Below are 15,548 nucleotides of genomic sequence, written 5' to 3'. Positions count from 1 at the left end.
TATGTATGGAGAAGAGGATAATCTGCTTTATTATTATTTTAAACAGAAGCAAGAAAGAAAACATTTAAAACCAGTGTCTACACCAGCTCCTAATAACTAAGTATCTGTTTGTTAAAAAATATGGAAACTCATAATTGGGTTATTTATTATGATAATTTGTTAGCATTTTATGGATATTCCAGCAAATTGTTATCTACCCAGTATTTTAAAAAAACCCAAACCCAACCCTAAAATATCCTGCATTGCTTCTTTTTTATAGTCTCATATTCAAATTTCTTTTTATTATCTTTTTATTACAAAAGACTTCACATGAACTAAAAGTGAATCTGAGTAAGAGCTACATGATGAAAAATAGAACAGAACATACCCCTCTTACTGACAAATGCAATTATCTTTTATGTTTAAATTAGCCCTATTCTTTACTCACAAAAGTGATTGTTAACAATATCAACATTAAATACAACTTTTATTTATAATAAATAGTAGATAAAATATTTATTTTTAATTATTATTTGCTCACTTAATATTTTCTTAAATGCTGAAATTACACTTGGTATTTCAATTATTTCACTTCCTCACAGAATGCCGCAGCTTTCCTACTTCTGTTTGATTAGTTACAGAACTGCATAGCATGCTTAATACAGTAAGTTGAAAAAAAAAAAAATTATTGTGGATAAAGAGACTATTACCCCAGACATGCTTTGATACCCAGATACAGATATATTTTTGAGAGGAATAAGAAAGGCATAAGTATTTCCCTAGTAAGTATTTTTTTCCCAGAACCTGAAACATGAAAGAGACAGTATTATATTCTTTATTATGGAATATATTGTATATTTTATATAGTGATACTTACATATTGCATACTAGAGTATACCACATATCATTTACAGATAAAATGTAAGGACAGAATTGAAATTTTGAAAAATTGGAAAGACATGGTCCTTGTTGCCCAATGAAAATTCAAAAAAGTGTTGGAAAAATCCCAGTTTCACCCACTGGAAAGGTTTTGTAGAGTTTTGCAGCTAAATTCTCCAAGGAGCCCATCTGTACTGAGCATGCTTTATTCCGGTGCTGCAGGAATGAAGCAGTTCTTTTCCTGCAACTCTCTCTCCTCATTTCTGCAAACAACTGCTGTGCTAAATATTGAGATAAGAATAGAGAAATTGTCTATGCTTTCCTCTCAGTGCTTCTCTCCCCGATATCCAGGCAGATGCAGAATAAGAAACAGAATGTGTACTGAAAGCAGCAGGGAACGTAAGTTTGATGGGGCGGTGAGGGGAAGCAGAGAATTACAGACAGAGATGTGGTGCCAAACAGGAAAGGCTGGTAACGAGGAATGTCAGTGCAGCATGGACTCTCCAAATGGCTGGACAGGAGGAGGAGGCAACAGGAAGGGTCAGACAGATACAGGGGGTTGGGGGTCACTGAGAAGAGAAAGAGCTTGTAATTAAAGAAATCATCAGGGTGGCATGAAACTGAGTTCAGGACAGAAGGTTGGAAGAATGTGAAGTTGGGAAAAAGAAACACAATGTAATGTACAGCAAGGAAAGAGTGAGATTAGCAGCTGACAAAAGCTGGAATTGGAGTGAGGAGGAAGAAACTAGGAGGAACTGCGACACAGAGATGCAGGAGTAACAGGGATACGTGCTAGGGGGGACACAGAGAAAAGGGAGTTTATGGTGAAAGGGAATCCTCCTTCCAAAATTGGAAGTGAACACAAAGAGCTGGCACTTAGCATTAGTTGCCTGTTATTAAGCATTTCTTGAACTATTTCTGAAACCTCTCAGGCTATAATACCTGATCCACAATGACAATAACCGCCTATAGTCAAACTGTACATTTGTGTTGTACAGTTACCTGTTGTGGTAGATCTAAAAGTTCTGAACTTTTGTATGATGATTAAGCTGAATGTATTAAACTATAGGAAATTACAACTCTATTTCTTGCTTCTTTCTTCCTTGTCCTTAAAATAACAACTATTAAAATTATGTGTTAAGACTGCAAAGTAGAGACAGGAAATGTCAGAATTAAGGTTGCCTTTGCAATGTGATCCAATATCATGATTAGAATATATTATGGACCAGTTTTTAATTAGATAATCATCTGTGATTATCAAAAAAAACCAATGTGGGTTGGTGGTTTTTTTCCTTGCACCACCTTGGACAGATGAATCGAGGAAAGGTCATCGTTACCGACAATGTTGCTTGTAAGACCTTGATTTAGACCTTGATAAGACCTTGCGGATGACACCAAGCTGAGTGGTGCAGTTGACACACCTAAGGGATGGGATGCCATCCAGAGGGACCTGGACAAGCTTGAGAAGTGGGCCCATGTGAACCTCATGAGGTTCAACAAGGCCAAAAGCAGGGTCCTGCACCTGGGTCAGGGCAACTCCCAGTATCAATACAAGCTGGGGGATGAAGGGACTGAGAGCAGCCCTGAGGAGAAGGCCTCGGAGGTACTGATGGATGACAAGCTGGACATGAGCTGGCAATGTGTGCTCACAGCCCGGAAAGCCAACTGTATCTCTGGCTGCATCAAAAACACGGTAGCCAGCAGGTCAAGGGAGGTGATTCTGCTCTTGTGAGACCCCACCTGGAGTACTGCGTCCAGCTCTGGGAGCCCCAGTACAACAAAGACATGGAGCTGTTGGAGAGAGTCCGGAGGAGGGCCACGAAGTTGATCAGAGGGCTGCAGCACCTCTCCTATGAGGACAGGCTGAGAGAGTTGGGGTTGTTCAGCCTGGAGAAGAGAAGGCTCTGGGGAGACTTTATTGCAGCCTTTCAACACTTAAAGAGGGTGTTTCTTATAAGAAAGATGGGGACAAACTTTTTAGTAGGGCCTGTTGTGATAGGACAAAGGGTAATGGTTTTAAAATAACAGAGGATAGATTTAGACTGGATATAAGGAAATTTTTGACAATGAGGATGATGAAACACTGGACCAGGTTGCCCAGAGAGGTGGTAGATGCCCCATCCCTGGAAACTTCTAAGGTCAGGTTGGATGGGGCTCTGAGCAACCTGATCTAGTTGAAGATGTTCCTGCTCATTACAGGAGAGGTTGGACTAGATGACCTTTAAAGGTCCCTTCCAACCCAAACTATTATATGATTCTATGAATCTATGATTCTATGATTATTGCAGAAATGGAAATATATGAAATTAGCATAATTAGGCAGAGGACAGCTGGAAAAGAATGGATAATCATGGGTAAAAAGCTGAAGTGCTGTTCCTGTGTAGTTTGGGATAAGTCCTGTAGAATACATACTTCCAAAATACTCAGTAATTATGTGTTGCTCATTTTATAAATGTCCAATCTGGTATCTCAGCCTATGAAGAAAATTGAATTCAACAGGAACAGCGATTTTAAATACACTGAATTAATTTGCCAAAAATGTAAAGTATCCTCAAAAAATAGGTCCTAGCTACTTGAAGGTTAAGCAGTTTGTCACGTTAATCTTTCTGTGACTCTATTTCCCAGCTTTCAAATGGGAATACTCCAAACTTCACTTCCTCGTAGGAGTGCTCTGAATATAAAGTAATTAATGTTAGCAAAGAGCTCAGGTACTGCAGTGACTAGCGTAACAGAATGGGCCTCCCAAGAAATTAGAAGTCTTCCTTTGTACCAAACAAAATGACTGGATTATAACAAAATGACATAAGGATTGGATTCTTATTGAAAAAATTATGTCAAATGGTGCTTTGAATAAGGCATACATTTTACGGGAAGGAAAGCAGGATTCTGGAATAACAAACATGTACCCACTTCCCAGGCAACGTTTAATCTGGCATATTCCAACTTCTGAGTTATTGACTTTGCAGACGTAACTTGCTTTAAATCTAAATGTTTTTTGTTTATATACGTATGTTTGTCTTTCGTAAGAAGTTATTGCCTCTTTTGTATTTGTTTATATGCTCAATACATTAAAAGCTTGTTGACTTTTTATTCTGTTGTTACAGCCTCCTTGTGGCACACCAGTAACAACTCTTTAGGAGTTAGAAAAAGTGATTAAATAACACAGAGATGTCGTCAAATGATACTGTTAAGATGATTGACTTCAAAATGCAAAATAAAGGCAATTGAGAGTGATTACTGAGCTAATCAGTTTGGGCTTGCATTTGAAAAAATGCACCTTCATTTACAAGTGAAAACAAATGTTATTTTTACTGGTTAGTATTCACATAGGTAGATTTAGCCTGTTGACGAGAGAAGATATTACTACATAAATACTATCTTAAAAATTTGCTCTTTACTAATATCTTGGTGTTTCCTATATATATATATACACACACACACATTTAGATTCACAGGGGAAGTAATATGGCTCTCTTTAGTATTTCATGTATAAATTTACTCAGCAGATTTGTTTTATTAAAATGTAAATAATGGGACATGGTAAATGAAAAATCCAAGAAGGGAATAAACAGTTTATTTATCGTTAATGCTCAGAGTACCTTATTAAAACACACCTTTCAGTAACTGCCACTGAATATTAGCTATGAAATTCTCATCACGCCTTGAATGTTACCCATTAGGTTTAGTGATTTGTATAGTTAAAAGGCTCAAAATGTTTCAAATATACCTTTAAAAACATTGTTATCTCAAACCTAACTATACGTATTCACAAAAACTGCATTCAGCATGTCTGAGATTCAACCCAATATTGCTTCAAATTAATTATTCTTCTTTAATTGCTCTGTATAAACAGAAATGACCTATTAATTTAAAGAAAATCTATCAGCACAGAATGTATTCTCTCTTATAAACAAGCAAGATGAACTTGACCTTGTTTGAACTTGTTTTGATGTGGCCCAGATGGTAGGCTACATGCTTGAATAGCAGTCTAAAGCTGAGGAAAAACTCATATAGCAAGATCTAGATTTATAGCCTTTTGCAAATTCCTACCTTGTATTGTCCTTTCAGCATCTGTTCTGCCCCCGCTGCGGTCAGCTTCTATCTCTGGGGTCAGAGAGTCTAGAAACGTAGAAAGGTAAGACTGACACATATTTCATTTGATTCTTATAGCCCTTTTTACAACCTGTTACTCCAATGCTGAATTACAATACAATCAACCTTTGTCAGTTTTTTTAATGTTGAACAATGACTGGAGGCCAGGACAATTTTTTGTTAGACTAGGAAGATTAATGAGCAATAGATTTTTCAAGCATAAAGGAGGGGGGAGAAAAAGAAGAAAAAAAATTGACTTCTCAAGCTAATAATATAAAATTGTCCTAGTTTGGGCATTCTCTCCAGTGAGTTTATTTGCACGTACTATTTAAAGTAACAAAACAATAAAGAGAGAGGCATCACTTGAATGAAGGAAAGAAAAGAGATTTTCTTCTTTTTCCCCTCCCATCACGTTATAAATTTTCAATATAGCAAGCTTCTTTTGGCACTTTAATTGAAAGTTAATGACACAGAGGCGAAAATTGGCTTCTTACCATTTAGGACCCTGAGACTATCTGTTGAAGCTGCCTGTTTCAGCGTCTGTTCTGCTTGCTCCCGTCGTTTAGTCTCAAATTCAAGTGCTTCCTGCAATTTCCTCTTTGCCTTCTTTTCCTTCTTTAGCCTTTTCTGAATTATTGCTAGGAAAAAAAGAAAATCAGTGTACTCAGATTTGGATCTGAAACTTGGTTACATGATTACCTATTAAGAGTCCTGAGAAATAATACAACTGTAACAGTTCATATAAACTGATTTATTATATAATACCAATTTAAATTACTTGAAATTTGCTGGAATCACACTAGGATATTTATGTTTTATACCATGATATTGAAAACCTTAGGCAATATTCAGCTATAGCATTATTATTTTTTTTTTTAATAAACAGATGAGAATCTGTGAATGTCCAAATCAGAAAACCTTAGAACTGGCAATGAAATGTACTTTTTGCATCATCTGACGTAGATATGCCTCTGTCTCTGGAGGCGAGGTGTATTTTTTCGGGATTAAGCCCACCTTTGTGTTATGGCCCGTAACACACAGTTAGTACACGCACAGTGATGAAGTTCTCGCCCGCCTGCCTGCAGCTTCTCTCCCACAAGAGGGAGATGCGGCTGCTTGGGTGCCCGGGCTTCAGGAGGAGCTCAGCCTCCACCCTGCTGTGGTCCACATTCCTTTGGGAAAGGCCCTGAGCTTTCTAACTCCCATCCAAGCTGCTGGTGCTTCAAGCCATCTGGCCTCCTGGTGCCCGGTCTCTTCCCCATATTTCTTTCTTATCCACATTTCCCGTTGTCCTTCCCTTTTCTCTTTCTTGCTCTCTGTCAGCTCCTGTCCCATCAGCCAACTCACTTTGAAGAACTCATAGCAAATCCTTTACAGTAAAAATACCTGGGCAGTGTTGGGTTCCCCAGCCAAGTAAATATTACTTTGCTTTGTCAAATGTAAGGGAAAGCATTAGGAAAGGAAGCAGTATTTTAAAATTAAGCATTAGAAGCCCCTAATTTAGAAAAAAAGTTTTATATCTCTTCAGTTCAAATTTTACAAGGAAAAGGACTGCAAGATCAGGGTGTAAGTGCATCATACAAGGGCTGTTTTAAAGAAACTTCACCACAATTTTTTCTTCTATGTTACCAGTGACTTACAACCACAAACATAAGATCTGCATGATCCCTAACGGAAGGAACATATCACAGTTTACGTTCCTGATGGAAAAGGATAATGCGAACCAACATATACTCAATATTTTTTATACTCAATAAAAGTCAAAGCGAGCCTCTAAAGAAATCATGTAAAGTCATAGAGCATATACACACTCTAGTTTCTCTTCAGATTGTATAAATTTTTCACCTTTTACTAAAGATTTCTGTGGAGAGGAACAGGCACGAGTGTCAAGGAATTTTTCTGAGGCTCCACCTCAGTGGGGCTGGGTTTTTGCGGGGTTTTTTTGAGAGGGGATCTCATCAACACTTATAAATATCTAAAGGGCAGATGTCAAGAGGATGGGGCCAGACTCTTTTCAGTGGTTCCCAGCAACAGGACAAGGAGCAACGGGCACAAACTGGAACACAGAAAGTTCCACCTGAATATGAGGAAAAACTTCTTCACTCTGAGGGTGACCAAGCATTGGAACAGGCTGCCCAGAGAGGTTGTGGAGTCTCCTTCTCTGGAGATATTCAAAACCCACCTGGCTGCAATCCTGTACAACCTGCTCTAGGTGATCCTGCTCTAGCAGGGGGGTTGGACAGAATGATCTCCAGATCATCTTCCAACCCCTACCATTCTGTGAATCTGTGATATCATTATCTCCCCTACCACACCCTAACCCTTCTTACGTAGCACATTTAGGGTTTTCAGGGATGTGCATGTAAGAAGCTTATTTCTCACAAGATCTTCCTGGATAACCCTTTCCTGGAGAGTCTGTTATTTTGACACTAACGAAAAAATTACTGAACTACTAACTAAAGAATTCCTTACACACACTAAAAGAATAATCTTTACCAAAACCAGATACTAGGTCATACTAGTTTTGACTGTCAAGATCTTTCTAGCCCTGTGTCTCACTCCAAAGTAACCTCTGGTACATGCCTAGGGATGAATGCTGGAAAAGGTAAAAATATACTGCCACCAGTTCATACTCCCCAAATGCAAATAATGAAACTTTTAAAGGGAACTGTCATTGTTATTACTATTTAATGTACATGCTAAGAATAACCACTTTTTGGGTGATGTTGGATATTCTGTGTTGCTATACAGAACTGTTCAGGCACAAAATGAATATAAGCACATACCCTGTAGTCAGAATAGCTACATAATTTACATCCAAGACTTTGGAATTTTGGTTCTTTTTCATTTTCTATAGTACCAACTACTTTACAGGCTAATTAGCTTATACTACCGAAGAACATCTAGTATATATACAAAGGCTAAACTAAATACATTTTGAATCATTGCACGGTTTTAATGTTTTCATTATAAGTACTTTGAAAGTGATTGCAATAAATGAGAAGGAAACATATGTTGCTTTCTGAATTAAAATGTCATCATGGCTGACACATTGTAGATGTGACTACAGCAGTCAGAGCCAGAATTAGCAAGCCCTTACTGTGTAGCTGCTCGCAGAACAGATATTATCCTACTTTCACCAGTTGATGAGACACATCCTACAGCCTTAGGAACCACTAATTGGAATATTTACAAAGAAGGAAAAAACCAGTACAGTAAATAAGCAGCTCTGTAGAACATCCAGTAGCAGCAGTGAATTTAATGTTCCAAAAAAATGGCAAAAATATTCAGATGTAGCCACTAAAGAACAAGATATTTGAGTTGTTTTAATATGATGAGCAAAAGATAGATGTTGCCTAATGATGAAGATCACATTCACCTAATGGGTTTTGACCTGTATGTTACACAGTGGCTTGTGTTTCTATGCTGTGGCTTTTAAGCATATTTCATTTTTTTCATATGGTTTCTCTTAACTTAACAGGGATATGGTACACTTCTCCCATCTTGCTCATGCTTCCATTAAGACACGTGAAGCTTTCTTTAAGACATGACACTTGCTAACTGGAAAACTAATAATAGGTAAAGCCTCCTATGTATTTTTCTACCTTTAATTGAAGAATACATTCTCACAGCAATTACAATCTGGCCTTATTTTTTCTCTCCTACCTGGATCTGTTCATTTTAAAGAATAATCCATTACTTTTCTTTCTTTTTTTACAGAAGTATCCACTAGCAGACATAGTCATCCTCATTATATTTGCTTTGCTGCATATCACCATTAAGTGTTCACATCCATTCCTCTTTGGTCTGGCTCTTTTACCAGTGCAATATCATCATTAAAGGGATACATATAAAAAAAAGCAGTTAACACATCATGCTGAAAATAACATTGTCAATTATTTCAGTACGCTGAACAAACTAAGGGACAATCCCATGCTCCTTCCTGACATACAACTTTGAGTGAAATTCATTTTGCTTAATTTTAACTGCTCAAAACGTATGTGTCTAGTCCAGCCTAGTCAACTATATTCCCTCTGGAGTTAAAGGGAAGAGAAAGAAGCCTTCACAATGTAATTGACCCCACCCACCTGTCTGAGAATGGGATACACGAATCTCTTTCTTTATCGACCAGAAAAGGAACTTATATTAGTTTAAATGAGGTGCTTAACTTCTGGATGGCAAAACTCAAGTAAGGTCAGATGGGTCCCCCCCCCAGCCTCTTCCGTTGTGCATGTGATTGCCTAACTCTAAAAAGGAATATATACTTAAGCGGTTGTGAGACACAGACGTAGAAGGATGTGAAGAATAAGCGAGCTCTTTTACAAAACTACTTTAAAAGTGTAAGTAGTGCAATTGTACTGAGCAAAATAGGCCAGCTGTGGACAAAGGGATGATTCATTGCACAGCTGTGATAATTGTTAATACTAATTGTCTTTTAAAACGTATTCTCAAAAGTTAAAAAAGGGAAATTAACGATGTGACAGCCCTACCCTTTAATGAGTCAAGGAACGAAACAGGATTACATTGTATACTTACTGCTAGCATGTTAGTTAAAGATATAATGATACTGGTTGTGAATCCAAGGGTTCTCGGGATTCCCTATTTAGCTGGTTCCCAGAAAATTAAACTGGACAAGAAAAGAGTTATAACTCTAGCCCTGCAGAAATACGTATCTGACTTGTCATGTTCTATGTTAAACAGCAAGTGAGCCCCAGAGGTTAACTGTCCCTTGCAAAGTAATTAGACACTATTAAAGGGCAAGACTTACATATACAGAAAAATGGACCCATAAAGAAGGATGGGAACATGCTCGTAATGCAAATAGTTAATGCAAATCACTGTAAACTGCCTTATCTTTACTATTGATTAAATTATTTAAAAATCTTTAACATGTATATGCTTTACAGTTGGATGATGTTAATGTTTGAAATGCTACTAATGCTACTGACTTATCAAGAACCTTAACTTTTCCTTCTATAAACGTGTTTGATCTACTATGCATTATAAAGTGCTTATATATTACTATTATCTTTATATTTATTACATACAATTTGCCTAAATATGCAATATATGACCCTAGCACATAAGAATAGAGACAAGAGTTCCTTAAACCTTACAGATTCTTACATTTGATACAAATTGTCTTTTTATTAAGTAGCTATCCTTTTTCATAATGATCACAACCTGTCAAAGTCCATAACAGCACCTACGGTATTTATAATTGTGTTGCGTATTACTGATGCAACAAGTAATATTCAAGAAAAACATTGAGAAAAAGGAAGGTCCTTGTTCTAAATCTCATGAAGATCCTATGCATAAATCAGGGTTGTAAAACTTCCTGCATTGCAGTCAGCCTGGACATAACATAAGGTAAGGGGGAAAAGTTTTGATCAAACACAGGTGTTTGATAAAAAATTAGGTTTCCTAAGGAAATAAATTACAAGGTGTTTATGTCTGCTTAATTAAGATACCTCTGTTCTTCTGCTCCACAGCCAACTGTTTTTCAAGTGTTTCCCTCAGTTCTCGTTCCCTGAAGAGCTCCATCTTCAGCTCTGTCTTCTCCAGTTGGACCTGTTTCTCTTGAGCTCTGGCATTGTCTATAGCAACCTTTAGTAGACCCTGTTCAAAGATAAAGTTGAATAATGTTTGAAGAATGTTAGAACAGCTGACATACATAGTAAATAACTTTTATAATTTTTCCTTGACTAGCCATGTGAGAATTTACAAATGAAATAATCCTGTTACTGGGTAAAGCCTCCCAGTTAGCAGCAGCAAAATTTTACTGGAATTAATTTTAACAGGTGGGCAAAAATCTGTTAAAAAGCCGGGAATCAAGTTTTCCCAGAAAACACGGACTCACCTTTAACTGTGCATATAATGTGAAAAAGGTATAGGGACAGGTTTATTCTTTGTAAGAGATAAAAGAGACAAGGCTACATCAGCCACTTGCCTGTGACTAAAACAAAAAGCTGTTGCATTGAAAAAGAATTGGCAGTCTCACAATCACATCATCCACAGAATGGCAAATTCAGTCTCTAGCACAGCTCAAGCCAATGGAAATTATCAAAGGGAGAAAGTCTCTTTTAAAGGCTTGCCATTTTGCTCCTTAGTGTTGTTAATTATTATTATTTTCAAGTATTTTCATATTTCATAGAGTTTCCAAGGAAGACAGGGTTATTGGGATGCTAAGCAGAGGACAGTGACAAAGCAGGAAGACATCTCTGTTCTAAGACATCTGTTCCCTGACCTTGTACAATTGTTATCTCACAGTAGAGAGCAAAACGCAATCACCTCTCAATTTCTTGACCTGGGATGGTTGAAATAATCTCTACATTTTTTTTGTTGTTATTGTACCAGGCTATTACAAACTTCTCTAGAGATTTTCAATTTCACAATTCCTTCTTTCTTGCAAGGAAACAGGAAGATCCCGGCACAGCTAATAACTAGATAGTTAGGATGCTGAGATAGGGTATGAAAAAGAGGAAGAGAAACAGAATTGAAACAAATGAACATGGAAAGAGGGAAGATTTCCTTTTCCATCTTCCAGAAGCCTGGCCATCAGACTTTTAGATCTACACCTGAATCTCTCCTCTCGAAGCTATCATAACAGAGTAGATAATTAAGCATGGGTATGCATGTATGAACCTCCATGGATACGAACCTAACTCTTCTGTATCCTACGCAAGTCTCCTGACAACTTAACTGTAGAGATAATTTGACCCAACAGAGATTTAATTACTGATATAAAGCAAAACAGTGTCAACAAGAGAGACTGAAGAGTACTGCCCAATAGCTCTGCTAGGGAAGCATTCAGCTAACAGACAAAAGGTTCACACTCAAGACCCGGGTTCAGAATAACCACACTACAGACATGAAATCATGTCCCCCAACTCCCAAGTAAGCTTCCTCACCTCTCAGGCATGCTCCCTAAATTGGATTCTGGGTTGCATGTTTTTTCACTAAAATTGTTTGAAATATGCCCAAAAAGAAATGGAAAAAGAAGCCATCATGATGATACTTGAGAAGTGGAAAAAGTATTTTTCATGAGTGTTAGTCTGCACATTTATCCCACTAGTCTTCCCAGTGTCAATGCCTGCTTTGAAATTTGTGTCCTTCAAACTCCTAAGTCTGTTTTCAGAGCCTGTTATTTTCAATACTCCTCATCCTCATTCTTAACTAAATTGTTGCCTCAAGTTTTGTCTCATTCAGAGCTTAATGCTTTGCAGCTCTATTACACTTCAGTCTATTAAAGTCCACAGGAGCTAGAAGAACTCAGCACCTTCTGACTGCAAGGCCCAGATGGTCACCAAAATGATATACACTCCATAAGTATAGAACCACATTTGAAAATATCTAACAATAGTAACACAACAAATGTGCTTACAAATCTATTTAAAGTTTTAGCAGTTTTCTTTAAAAGAACTGAATGCTACTCTAAAATAGCTAAAACACAAAGGTATTTTGTGTTGAATGTTAAACTTGGATGACTACTAAAGAAACCCATACAGAGCTAAATAGAAAGCTCTACAGATACATGCAAAGTAAAATACAATTTGAAATATTTGTAAAGCCTTTCCAATTTATTTTTTTAAAAGTTAATATCCACCTGAATTCTGTTCCCTTTCCCCACCATATTCTTCTACATTTACAACCATCATAAACTATGTTTGCTATATGGGATGCATTTGAAATAGTAAGAAATTGAAGCAGGAGTTGTTTATCAAAACCTCGTTCTGGCTTACGCTTAAACTCTAGAATATTTCAATCTCCTCGAATTTATCACTTACTGGAACGTGCAATTCATTCAAATCACTAATAAACCAGATCAAGTGAAATTACATGAAAAGTATTTGTTGATGAAAAGTGTATTGTCAAATAAGTTTAAAACTGCAAACACCCTCCTCCCAAATTCTTACAATCCATCTTGTTTAACAATAAAATCGAGCTGCTAAAGCAACTGCCATCTTTACTCAATTCAACTACATTCATGTACATGTTTCTTCTTCGTCAGGAACAAACAATTAGTAACAAATGAAAGAGATCATTACATCAAGTGCCCTTTTAGATCACCCCAATTAAAACTTTAGTTTAGCTGTATTTTAATTCTAAGATACCAAATTCTAATTTTCTGCTCTGATTGCTCTTGTTGACTTATCTTTGAAAGATGTACTCTCAGTGCAAAGCCTAGAGATTATTTAGCAAGATGCCAATGCTGGCACCACTTAATGTGTTGATTGGTTGTATTATCAGTAGCAGTTTAAAATAAATTACTATTAAACTATTATTGTCCTTGGCTGACAAAACACAATATTTTGGTGTTCTTTAAATATGAAACAATCATTATGAATAAACATGGAGAATAATGCTAGAGTGTAACACTGATGTGTGTAATTTTATATTAAGAACTGCTGCAAAGAACGAAGCTGCTAAAAGCATTTTACATTTTCTATTGAATTTCTACACCACACTTCCTCCCCCAACCTTTCCTTTTTTTATACTTGCTGCTAACGTAGCTAATGGTAATACATTACCTATTGCTGCTGATTATGTCTGAAAAATATTAGCTTTTTGGAGCCAAGACCCACTAGGGACTACTTATAAGCTACACAAAATTAAGTTTCATTTTTAGAAGTTAAATCAGTGCACATCAGTAGGCGTCCAATGTGAAAAAAAATCTGCACAAGAGCCAAACTGATGCATATGCAAAAGTGTTGTTGCTGCCAATGACAGCTCTAATGCAAAAATACTGGAAACATTCAATATCTCCCTGTATTTAATGCAGAAGGGGGTGAGAAAAACAACTAAAAAGTACAGCATCTAAAAATCATCAGTGCCCCTTGGAACAGGAATAGCAATTTCAGAGTTGCATGAAATTCTATTAATTCTCCCAGAGGATCAGCTGTAAAAGATTATACAAAATACAGTATGTCCAACTTGTATTTGCTATGGCTAATCCTCTAACCTGATATTAAATCAATATGCTGCCAATGACAATGGGAAATGCAGTGCAACACAGGACATTAACAAAAAGAAAATATTTCCCTTTAGGGAAGGTCAGATGTTATGGAGGCTGGATAATGATAATTGTAGTGAACATGCTCAGGTTCCAGATTTGTTTTTAATACAGTATGGCTCTATCTGGAGCCAGGCTTTAAACATGGCATGGCATTCTTCCCGTCCATGTCACTGGGGTTGTTTGTTTGTTTGTTTTTTAATTTCAACATCATATAAAAAATGGACATTTTTCCCCTGGAAATTTTATAGTTCATTCTGATTTGGGTTGTTTACTTTAATGTACTTGTTTTAATATTTTCCACTGAAAGATTCATCAGAAATGTCCCAAACAAAAAGTTGATATATGGTTGATGTTTCCTTCCATTCTCCGATGTATCTGAAAACACCATCATGTTAGGACACTCTACTGATCCCACAGAAATTAAACACATTACCAAACCTCACCTCAGTCTTAAAGCCAGTGTTACCCATCATTATTTTTTTAAAATGCAAATAATGTGTTTCCTATTTTGAAAGGGGTGTAGGGGAAGGTATATAGAAGCTCTTTCTCTTTCTAGCTACATCTACAGTGTTTTCCACCTCACATAATTTAGTTAGCTATGCAGTTATATGTGACATCAAAATGGCCTTACTAGCTAGTCCAGTGGTCTATCTAGAAGACCATATCCTGTTTCCAACAATCACCCACAGTGACCGGAAAAGGAGAACTAGAAGAACAAGGCGTGCACGCAGTGAAGCTTTCCTAGTCCAACCTTCCACCTTCCAGAGATTTGTAGCTCAGGGACTTCCTTTTGCAATATTAACTATTCATGGTGAAAACATTTTAAAATAACGTTGCTTCTCTTTTCATCAGGAAATTAGATATCCTTTGTATGCTCTCATCATTAAAACTAACTAGTGAAAGGCTTGCAAAAAAGCCTCAATACATACATTTTTAGTTAACTTCACAGGTTAATTTTTGAATATTTGCTATTTGTAACTGACTACTGACTTAGTAACATAAGCAAGGTAAGAGAACGCAGCTTGAGTATCTCCACAGATGACTCCAGAAAGACATTTTTGTAATATCTCAGATTGAATACCTCCAGCAGAGGCAAAGGCATATTGTGCAAGTATAAATGACATTTTTTCATTAATACTTTCTGTGAAAAATAAAATCATTCTCTTGAATTTTAGCAGAAGATAAATAAAATAACATGAAGTAAAACTGGGATTTTTACTTTATCCAGTGTTTGCAATATTTTTCTCTTGTGTATTTAGTTGTAGATGGTAACAGTGCAGGAGACTCACAGCAATAAAGCCAGTAGTTTGCTTTGTTTTCATAGGGGAATTTAGTTTGTAATCATGCATTTCTTTTATTAATATCAATGGGATACTTGCAACTTATTTTACATATCTCTCTAAAAATACTTAGCAACACAACTGTGTCAATACAATACAGTCTTGATGATAGAAAAATATAGCTATCAGGGTGCAACTTATTCATCCCTTAGATATTAATAGAAATTCAGCTTGGGGAGAGTAAAGATTCAGACTCTAGAAGCTTAAAAGAACATTACTATTACCCAAGAATATTGCAGTAT

General features: G+C 36.7%; 1 protein-coding gene and 1 non-coding gene across 9 annotated transcripts in view; one reads left to right on the top strand and one right to left on the bottom strand.

Moving 5' to 3' along the window:
* The window catches only part of DACH1 (dachshund family transcription factor 1), a 368,257-nt gene that overhangs the window by 32,402 nt on the left and 320,307 nt on the right, over positions 1–15,548 (bottom strand). For all 8 annotated transcript variants that reach the window (XM_075741715.1, XM_075741717.1, XM_075741716.1 and 5 more), the window contains 3 exons: positions 10,422–10,569; positions 5,445–5,588; positions 4,909–4,977 (listed from right to left, as the gene is read on the bottom strand). In XM_075741715.1, the coding sequence (XP_075597830.1) occupies positions 4,909–4,977; positions 5,445–5,588; positions 10,422–10,569 (361 nt within the window). The remainder of the gene's footprint in view (positions 1–4,908; positions 4,978–5,444; positions 5,589–10,421; positions 10,570–15,548) is intronic.
* On the top strand, positions 6,758–6,873 carry LOC142600201 (U5 spliceosomal RNA). Its single transcript, XR_012833641.1, has one exon. It is a non-coding gene; the product is annotated as a U5 spliceosomal RNA (small nuclear RNA).

Source organism: Balearica regulorum, chromosome 1 (assembly GCF_011004875.1).
Source record: "Balearica regulorum gibbericeps isolate bBalReg1 chromosome 1, bBalReg1.pri, whole genome shotgun sequence".
NCBI classification, from domain to species: domain Eukaryota; kingdom Metazoa; phylum Chordata; class Aves; order Gruiformes; family Gruidae; genus Balearica; species Balearica regulorum.
The sequence above is the reverse complement of the archived record's forward strand: the minus strand, read 5'-3'. Positions and strand labels throughout refer to the sequence as shown.